This window comes from Embiotoca jacksoni, unplaced genomic scaffold (genome assembly GCF_022577435.1).
Source record: "Embiotoca jacksoni isolate LCO1_2020_lvr unplaced genomic scaffold, fEmbJac1.0.p SCAF_13, whole genome shotgun sequence".
NCBI lineage: Eukaryota > Metazoa > Chordata > Actinopteri > Embiotocidae > Embiotoca > Embiotoca jacksoni.
In genome coordinates this window covers 6,536,516-6,547,008 of record NW_027185263.1, presented here as the reverse complement: position 1 = coordinate 6,547,008, position 10,493 = coordinate 6,536,516, and the positions used below count along the sequence as shown (strand labels likewise).

The 10,493-nt window shown below is 40.7% G+C and overlaps 1 protein-coding gene across 1 annotated transcript in view; it reads right to left on the bottom strand.

The window, feature by feature from the left end:
- Positions 1-3,648: 3,648 nt before the first annotated feature.
- The window catches only part of drd1b (dopamine receptor D1b), an 8,499-nt gene continuing 1,654 nt past the window's right edge, over positions 3,649-10,493 (bottom strand). Inside the window, exon 1 of the mRNA XM_069146057.1 lies at positions 3,649-10,493. This exon is cut by the window's right edge and continues 1,654 nt beyond it. Coding sequence (XP_069002158.1) covers positions 9,200-10,493 — 1,294 coding nt within the window. The 3' untranslated portion in view covers positions 3,649-9,199.

Here is a 10,493-nt window from a genome sequence, read left to right as displayed (position 1 = left end):
CCAAAGTGCATGCCATGCAAAATGTGTCAAATTAGAGTCAACTTATATCAATTTTAGATACAGTACTTGTTTGAAAATGAACTTGGAGCTGTAAAATTGATTTTTAAGGAGAGGTTGAAAACAGGAAACACGGAAACAAAAATAGAACATAAACCTGTGAGTTTAACAGCTAAACACAGAAACAATATGAAGTGAACAGGTGGAGGTCTTCATACAAGACACCCAGAACTCATGACTTCTGCTTATCTTAGCCAAACTGTTAACAGTGTCCTGCCAGAGGAAGAGGATACTCTGTGCACAGCTTCAAAACACAATCACTGCTTGTACATGAATCAATAGCACTAAAAACAAAGGTGTGATTGTGATGGTTCTCTTAAGATCTTTAAGAATTTATGATGTATCAGTGCAACACCTTTTACAGCATTGTAAAGTCATCGAAACAGAACACTCTCTTCCATCTTTTTGGTCTTCAAGGGAGCAAAGGAGTCAAGCAGATGTTATAAAAGGGATCAAATTGCCCATCTCCTCAGTGTCGAGCAGAGGCACTTGAGTAATGACAAGAAGCTGTCAATAACACCCTGGAGAATTTTTTTTTTGGCTGAGACAGCAGGAAAGATCGAGTTCAAGGACACATTCCTTTAAATGGATACTCGACTAAATTGAGTTGAGTGAAAAGATGCAGTAAGATGAATAAAAATAAGAGTCAAGTTTAATGGCCAATGGGTGGTTACAAATATCACAAATATTTAGCATAATCAAGAACAGCAGTTCAGAGAAGCCTTGCGTGCCTGTGAAGGATCACAGACAAAAAGCATCTCAAACTAAGCAAACTGTGAAAGAAATATGGCAAGGTTAAAGGATGTGTGAGACATGTTTTTGTATATTTATAAAATTTCACAAAGATTTAAAAATGTATGCCCTCCAGTTACATATTTGCATGTTTAAAACAATCTGTCATACTCCACCAATTCGGAATTGCAATCCTACAATAGGGCCTACAAAGTATCAAAACCAATGAAGAACTAGAGATATTGTTTTTTTCATTGCATGAATTGCTCTTCCTTGTCAAAAACCAGTGCCTGCATCCACAATGCAACTTAGTTTTACATTTCATGTTTTATGTCTTGAAATAAATTAACATACATTAGCTGCTGTGTCGCAGCACAGTATAATATGACCATATATGACATGGGATACAGCAGAAATAAAATTGAAATAGCTCTGATTGATGTGCTCATATAAACAGCTTCATCAACATGGCACCATATGCTTCCCATAATTTCCTTGAGAAACCTCTTTCCATTTGTTGAGCTGTTGTCGTCACGCATCATAAAGTGGGGTCACATGACTGAAATTATATCACTTCAGGGAATAGTATCAGACTTTGAGCAGCTCTTTCTGGACTGACAAAAGCTTCTACACAACTTTGTCACTGAAGCAGCACTTAAAGACCAGTAAATAGACTTAGCCGTTTAAATCTCCCTTGAGATTTGTCAGTGATACCACAACTTTGGGTTTAGCTGTCAACATCTGAAGTATGTCCATATATCTAAGTCCCAAATATACCTGTGGTAAACGGCCTGTAGATCGATAGTTGCATGCAGCAGCATGTGTACCAAGCAGCCAAAAGCAGCCCAGCAAAGAGTAATAAAGAGATCCTGAAATAACATCTAAAGTAGCATCAAAATTATATGAGCAAGGGAGCAGGAAGGGGAATGGGGTAAATTGAGTGACTGTGTTTAGTCTACTGCTAATCCTCTGGGTGCTCCTCCCAATCCGCCCGCAGTAGCGACGGTGGTGCTAGCGCCAATCAAATTGCAGGCAATTCATTTAGCAATTTGAGAGTCAGATAACTCATTTGAAACGGGGAGTGCAGTATTAAATTGATGAACACATTTTAAATATTTGAACCCTGATACTTGCTGGATACTGCCCAGATAAAAACCAATTACCAAAAATTATACATTAAAAAAAAAAAAAAAACAGTCTCCGTTCAGCCTTTTGATTGATCTCTATCAAATTCATCAGAAAATGGATGGCTTTGGCTTTCAGAAAGGATGCTGGATGCTGGATGCTGGCTGCTGCTTCTGTTAAGCTGGGACTGTGCAGAGGAGCTGAATGAGTGCGGGTGTGCTTACATAAGCACATTACAGCACTGTGCATGCGTGCACACACACACACACACACACACACACACACACACACACACACACACACAATGAGAACAACACCATGTTGCCTTTTGCTGCCTGCAGTCTATCATTAACTTTGACTGTTTTTCCACCGTGACCCCACTACTGCCCCTCACTGCCTCTCAGGCTGGATCAGGATGGTTCAATATCAACACAAAAGACTGATATTGGAATTGCCAGTGTGTCAGAAAGAGCCTAAATTGAAAGTTAGGGTTATTGTTTTGTGTCTCTCCCTTTTCTGATAGAGGTTTTAATAAAACGTTGCTTCCAATATAATTAATGCATGATGCACTGCAGCATAACCTGACTGGTAACCTTAGTTCTCATAATTCTGTGGCAGCCTCCCACTGGGCTTAAACACAGTTCACTGGGGGGACGATTAAGCCTTCAAATACCATGATAAATCTCCTTTTCAAGTGTAGTCAGACACAACAGTTCAAATGAACACAAACGTGCTTTCTGGTTTCAGGTTTTGCGGAATTTTAAGTCTTTTATCTTCACCTCTAAGAGAGGTTGTGCAAATAAAGTTAATTACACAATACTTTGCAACCAATGTTAAAAAACATTCTGTACAGCGCACTTATTTTCAGAAGCAGATTTATCTGTCTTTGACGATTGCCCCCATGATTCTGTATTTGATGGATGTTGCACCTATTATTTAAATATTAAGTGGTGCTTCACTATGAAATTGCTCTCTCTTAAATAAGGGTGTTTTTGTTTTTTTCTTTAATCGACCCTCGACTGTTAATCTTCAACCACTTTCAGCAAATGCATGTGAACTTTTTTGACCACTGTGACTAACAACCAGCACCATGTAAATGCTCTAAAAAGCGCCAGTGCACAAGACCAGTGAAGTGTAAGTATCAACAGTGTTTTCAAAAGACACTGAAAATTTTATTTGGTACATTCTCAGAGTTTACTAGTTATTTTGAAACAAGACAAAACTGGAAACTAGAGACTGAAACAACTTGTATAAAGATCTGACACTGAATGGATTTTCTGAACGAATGCTACCAGGGCTGTTTGGCAGCCGAGAATGAAACTGTGGGGATGAATTTAGCTTCAGCTTGAGAGTCTGCGAGAATCCCATTGGTGAACTTGGGTAGTGAGTGTAACCCATACATCACTCTCAGAGAATCAATCTGGTCAATGCACAAGCAAACCTTTGCATTACATACACACTGTGTATACCTTTTGTTTATTTTTAAGCCTCAGGGCATTGAGGCATTATGTTTTGGCGTTTTCTGTCCATTTGTCTGTATATATTTCCATCTCATTCTCATGAACTCGACACCTTAGGGCATTGTATTACATCTGGGACAAATGTTCAATTGGACTTCAGCATGAAACCATTAGAATTCAGTCGACAAAGGTCAAGGGTCAATGTGAGCGTACAATCGCGTTTGTGGCCATTAATCAAGAATTAAGACAAATTTCACACATATCTCATGAAATAAAATGCTCAAGTGATGACTTTATATCAAAAACAACACAACAAAAATGTCAATTTTACAGTTACATCATGTATGTTTTGCAAAAATACTTTTCTGGCAAATATTCAGAGCCATAACTGATGAACAGGGCTGTATGTCTACATTAATACAGTCAACATACAGCAGAACAAGAACAATCAAGCGTAACAAATTCAAGTCAATGTTACAAATCATGGATGTAAACTGCAACTTGACTGATTGCCAAACATCTGAGGTGTTAAATTCTAATTTTGTTCTAATGTAGGCAGCAAGCCTCTTCTTCTCAGCAAAATCCCCACTGACTACAATCCTTGTAAAAGCTCTACTGTCTTGATCCAATTTGATTTTAAAATGACTTTATCGATGATATCGTAGACCGCTAAAACTTTTGACAGGTTTTTTTTTCTCAATTGTATAGTTCAGACTAATCTCAAAGCACATTTCCCAATTACGATATAGTCATCCTTACTTAATATATATATGGAGCAATATATGTAGTGGACTAATCTGCACACTGTTGATTCTTACCTTGCCTAAATCACCACTGTTATGCAAAGCAATGCTTTGAACGGTAGTTCAATCAGACCGTTTAACTCTGAGGTGATGGGTTTTTCTCAAGTCTTACTCAGGGAGCGACGCTCATTTACATTTCTTGCCTTCAGGTTAAATGCTGACGAAACAAGTTCAAACCAAGCAAGCTGAAAGGAGATTATTGATCATCATTTCCATTTTCCAAAGGCATGAAAAATAAAATGGCGGGGGCCTCCCACACTTTTACACATTTCCAATCTAAACTTGCTGAGACTAAGCAGTAAGGAAAGCTTGTTTGTTTAAAGGACTGCACTAAAAGTGCCACATGTTCTGTTTTGTTAGGGGATCACCCTCAACAAAAGTATTCTTCCCTTCAGCATTGATTACCAACAAAGATTTGCCAAAATTGTCTATTTTTCTCTTTTTTTGTAGTGGGTTAAACAGGATCTTAGTGAGTCTGAGTGTGCATGTTTGCACCCACATTTAAGTTAACAAATGAGGCAGGGGAGAGAGCAGAGGAAGAGGACATGTCAACTGTCAAGTGGCTGTCAGGTTATGTAAATGCAGGGTGAAGGCAGGAACACAGCGAGGACACGGCGCTCAGGGAGCTGGAAAAAAAAATATGCGTCACTGTTCAAAATCAATCCCCATTGATCCACTGCAGTGGCATGATCTTCCAATACCCACCGAGTGTCACATTCAGACACAAATAAACACAATCCACTGAACACAGATGAAAAAAAAAATACATAGATGTTTATTTTACATGAAGGGCACATTTTTTTTTTGTACAAACTGTAAACTAAATACGGTAATAATTCAGAGGGCTATAACCTTTGACATCACTTTCATGAATGAACACCAGAAACATGTAAATAAATAAATATATAAATAGTCAGTGACCGTCGCCTCTTACTGTAAATTATAATCCCACACCGGAGAAAACATACAGCATGTAAATATGCTACACACATTAAGGATTTTTGAAGATAAAAAGCACTTGTGTTCATCACGACTACATTTTGAACATCATTGTACAATACTCTCCCCAACCCCAAATACTGCCATAAAATTCTTTTTACATGAAGCTCTGTCACTGAATTGAGGTCGAGGTAGGGACTCCGTTGTTATTCTCGAGAGTTAAATAAGATGAAGCATCATCATTAAAAAATGGCTCCACATTTCAAGGCCTGCAATGTTGTTCAGCCCTCCGCTGTAAGTCTGTTGCATCCCTCGGCCGGTCATCGGAGGAGGACGATGGCGACAAGGGATTCTGCACTGTCAGATTTGCTTAAATTGTTATACGTCGTGTAACTACACTGATTGAGAGACCGTGTACTGTCACCATAGCTCCCCAAAGCAACTTGTAGGGAAGCCTAGAGGAAATGCTCGCGATCAAACAAAACATTTTGCCTGTGGGACTATTGCCTGACATCGTCCTTCTCCAAAATCAAAGCAGTGGCAGCTGGAAAGATGACTCACCGAGTTGACAAGGTGAAGGCTCAGGGGGCTTTTACATGGAGCCATAATACAGCAGAGATCATGTCAGCTCTCTGCTGGAGGTATGTTTCAATAAATGTATACATACAGCATATATGAAAAACATCTGGTACACCTGTGAATGCCAATAATGTCACAAGAAAATGGCAGATTAATCTCAGTATCATTAAGAGTACCCATACCCACCCACCCCACAGATTTCATCTTATAAAACACTGGTTATATCACAGCATATGCTACAGTACAGCCACATTCAGCCAGAAATAAGAATCTTGGCAAAAACAGTATAATACTATCATCATAATACGGCCAGGTTTGGGCTTTGATTCTACGCTTTGACTTGAATTACAGAAAAGAAACAGTGGGCCCTGTCTGTTTAATAATAAATTCAATCTGTGCTAACATCGGGAACGCTCATCAAGTCGACAGAGGCAGCCAAGAGAAAAGAGAAAGAGATGGAGAAAAAGGAGGTGTGTGTGTGTGTGTGTGTGTGTGTGTGTGTGTGTGTGTGTGTGGGAGTGGGAGAGGGCAATCTTTCCCGAGGCAGTTTCCTTCCATGTCCAATCCTGACAGATTATGTGCACTTCATGTTATATCGCATGTTTGAGCCGGCTTGTGTTAGCGTAGGGCGTAAACGGTGAAGAATGGAAACGGATGATATAGATGATGATTTGTATAAGGTGTGGGGAAAAGAGTAAGAGGGGGACGTTGCAGTATATTGTTGGACTAGAAATAGCTTGAGCACTTGTAAAATTAAAATGAGTACATAATAAAAGCTCGCTAATCCAAGTTGCACTCCAAAATTATCAAAACTGACAGAGCAGCAAGAGCCAGGAGCCGAGGACAGGGAGGTAGAGAGGACAATGAGTCACTTTTGTGTCACAAGCCAAGCCACATATTGAGCTAAAAGCTTCCCCCTCCCTTTTGTTGCCATCTAGATAGCATTGGATTTTCCAGAGCAGGAAAATCAAATGCTTCATTCAAGACCAATTGCTTTCTATTGGATCAGCTCTTCCTTTCTCTGATGTGCAACAGTTTCACGCCTTCATGGACACGAACAGCAAGCGGTGGACATTCGGCGTACGATGTCAGAAAGAATGCTGAAGAGCATTGAGCAAAGAAAGAGTTTCTGTGTAGACGTCGACAAGAGAGCTAATTATTCCGGGGCTCTGATAGTTGTGTTTGCTATGCATATTGCATCTATTTAAACTCTGGAACAATTTATAATCTGATTTAATTCATTCAAGTATGGCTATGAATATGGATTCTGTTTTATATTAGGTTGGTAAAAGTAATGAGTAGGCCACTTTGAGGCTTCTCTCCCTACACATATATTTTTATATCCATTACGCTCATTTGTATTTTTGAACAGGCACAACTATGGAAACTTTTGAAAGAAGCAATAACACCAATTTTACATTTACAAATGAAAAGTTGAATCAATAATAGTTCATGGCTCAATTAAATAAAATCAGGTGTTTTGCTGCTACAGCAATGAAGGACTTGGCATGACCAGAGCTGTCACTTTTGGTGGCTAATGCTAGCACATATTTAATGTTCACAAAGTTTAGACCGATTTCGCCATAAAATAGACATTATGAGATTAGTTTCAGTTTAATAAGTGTAAACTGTAGAACTGATCCCAAATCGGTTATAACGTGTCAGACAGCACATTAACAGTAAATATGTGGTGTGAAATCAGTGGCAACACATCAGGTGCATTCTCTCTTGAAACTGCCGTTTGTAAAATATTATATTCTGAGAAACATCTATGCATTCAAATTGTAATTGTATATTTTAATCGTGTGTCTATCTATCTATATATCTATATATATATATTTATTTTTTTTTTTTTTTTTTTTTCAAATGCAACTGTCCAAAGATAGAAAACACGTCCAATATCTTGAAGGTAATCCTCATCATGGCGTTTTGCCTTTGACTCCACCTCTGCAAACAGAGCGACTGTCACACTGCATGCCTCACATCGCCACTACAGCCCAGTATGGCTCCCAGCATGAGCAATTTACAAATACAGATATCTGCAAGTTTGCAAAAGGTCACTAAGTGTCACTTGCATTCCGGCTGAGTGAACCGCTGCCGCTCTGCCTCCTCTGTCCAAGTGCAGGAGTTCTTGTTTACACATTTACATTCTTTTTTTTTTTCTTTTTTTTTTAAATAATGAACTGACGGCATTTTCCAAAAATAGAATCATTAGCAGCACTTAAAAGTCGGCAAGGGGAAGGACTTAAAATGGAGGGGTGCCAAAGGAGGATAGCGTGGAGGGGACAGACAGCAAAAGAAACATTAAAAGGATGGTGTGCAAGGAAGGACCAGCCTGACAGACAGAGTGGTGGGGAGGAGAGAGGAGGGAAGAGGTTGGCAATGCTCAAGAAAAAAGGGCAGCATCAAGGAGGAAGAGGGATTTGCTGACTGATGAAAGGAGAGAAAGCAAATGAAGAAGAAAAGAGACTGGCGGGCTCTAGAGAAGATTTGTTGAAGAGCGGCAGGGGGGGAGACAAAGCTAATGAAAGCACGGCGTACGGAGAAGAAGGTGAGCCAGTGTGTTCAGTCCCAGCTGACCGAGGATGGAGAAGAGTCGCACACAAGGGAAAGGAACGCTGAACCATAGCAGTCACTTTCTCCGTTTCCCTTCTCTTTCTCTCTCTCATACACATCAACTTGACCCTCTGAAAATATAAGGGTTCCATGAGAGTCCCAAGATACAGTAAGATAAACTGGGTAAATGGGTATAAAAAATGTAATATTCATAGATAAAGGACATCTTGGCGTACAAAGTCAAGCTTCATTATCCTGCCCCTGCTTGTTTTAGTTTGAACGAGGATGTTTTACTTTGGTGTCTGAGGTAATTTGAACTAAAATAAATTACCACTGCAACGCAAGTGTTTTCATTTTGCAATAAAATGGTCATTAGAAATGTACTGAAGAGAAATAATTGCAATAAACAACTAATTATACTGTACCAAAACCAATTTACCCATAATGTTCTCTCTGTCATGAAACACATACAAAGCACCTAAATACCTACAAGATATTTTACTAATACTACATTTTCCTCCACTGTAAATACTGTGTTGAAGTCCTTCCAGAATAGTGTCAGTACTGTACAGTATAGACATGCAGATGTATACATCTTTGCAGGTATTCAAAAAAATGTATACATGTGCACATTGCTAGTGTTCTGCTTTAATATTCACAGTCAACATTTATCATCAAATGTGTCAATTTCATCAATAAATGCTGACAGTATTTTGCAGATAGTTATATCCAGGATAAAGTGCCTTTACTTTAAAACATTCTGTAGGTTTTTCCGTGTAGATTTTTGTTTGACAGTCTTAAGGTCTGTATATCGCACTCACTGGTTCCCTGTCAGGCATGTTCTTTGTTTGTCTCTGAAGTTTCCGTTAATGTCCTCCCACGTAAGCTTTTCCTCCCTTCGTGCGTACATGCATGTCTCGCCGTGTTTCAATCCATTCTTGCCTTTTCTCAACACGACACGGCTTTATGCTGTCCATTCTGTGTTATGGGATTGATCTTTTCCAGTGTGACCTCAGTATCGCTGTCTAAATTCCCAGAAATGGCCGGGGAGGGCTTCTCCAGGGCGTTGTTTCCCACACCCACCTCAATCTCCCCTCCGCATCCGTCCTTCTTCTGTAACTCCTCCTCCTGACACAGGATGCTGTGGGGAATCACATAGCTGGCTGAGTTGTTGCCCTCCTTTGGTATGAGACTCTTGGGCTGATACTGACAGCTCTGGTTCGAGGTAGGGACACCCATGTTGTTGTTAATACTGACGATCTCGATGGCGTTGCTCCCCGGGCAGAGCCGGTGGCAGCCCAGGAGGATGGAGAAGGCCTTGCGGAAGTCGGCATTGAAGGCATAGATGATGGGGTTGAGTGACGAGTTGGCCCAGCCAAACCACACAAACACATCGAAAGTGGTTGAGCTGATGCAGGGGAAGTCCGTGGACCCGTCCGGCAAGTTCGGTTCGCAGAACGGAACCATGCAATTAAGGATGAAGAAGGGCAACCAGCAGCACACAAACACACCCATGATGACTGAGAGTGTCTTTAAGACTTTGGTTTCTCTTTTGAATGACATTTTAAATGAGCTCTCGCTCTCCATGTTGGAACTATTCCCCATGCTGCTGTGACGGTTTTTGGCACTCTCTGCTGCTCGCTCCAGGGCAGATATTCTCCGGATCTGTTTCTGGGCGATGCGGTAGATCCGTGTGTAGGTGACGATCATAATCGCCACAGGGATGTAGAAGCTGATAAGGGAGGAGGAGATGGCGTAGGTCCTGTTAAGGCTGGAGTCGCAGTTGTCGGGGGGTAGATCATCGGGGTATGTTCCATTTAGCTCTGCATAGCTGGTGGTCTGAGCTTTGTGCCAGTTAAGCTGAACAGGAATGAAGGAGATAAGTATAGACAGGGTCCACGCCACGCTGATCATCAGACACGCCACTTTAGGGGTCATCTTGCGTTCATAGCGGAATGGGCTTGAGATGGCCCAGTAACGATCGACACTAATCACACACAGGTTCAAGATGGAGGCAGTGGAGCACATTATGTCGAACGCCACCCAGACATTGCAGAACTCTCCAAATGGCCAAAACCCCATGATCTCTGTAGCTGCCTTCCACGGCATTACCAAAATAGCCACCAGCAGGTCAGAGATGGCCAGCGAGATGACAAAGAAGTTGGTGACCTTCGACCTCAGGTGTCGGAACTTGGTGACGGCAACACACACAAGGGTGTTGCCCAGCAGTGTGGTAAAGATG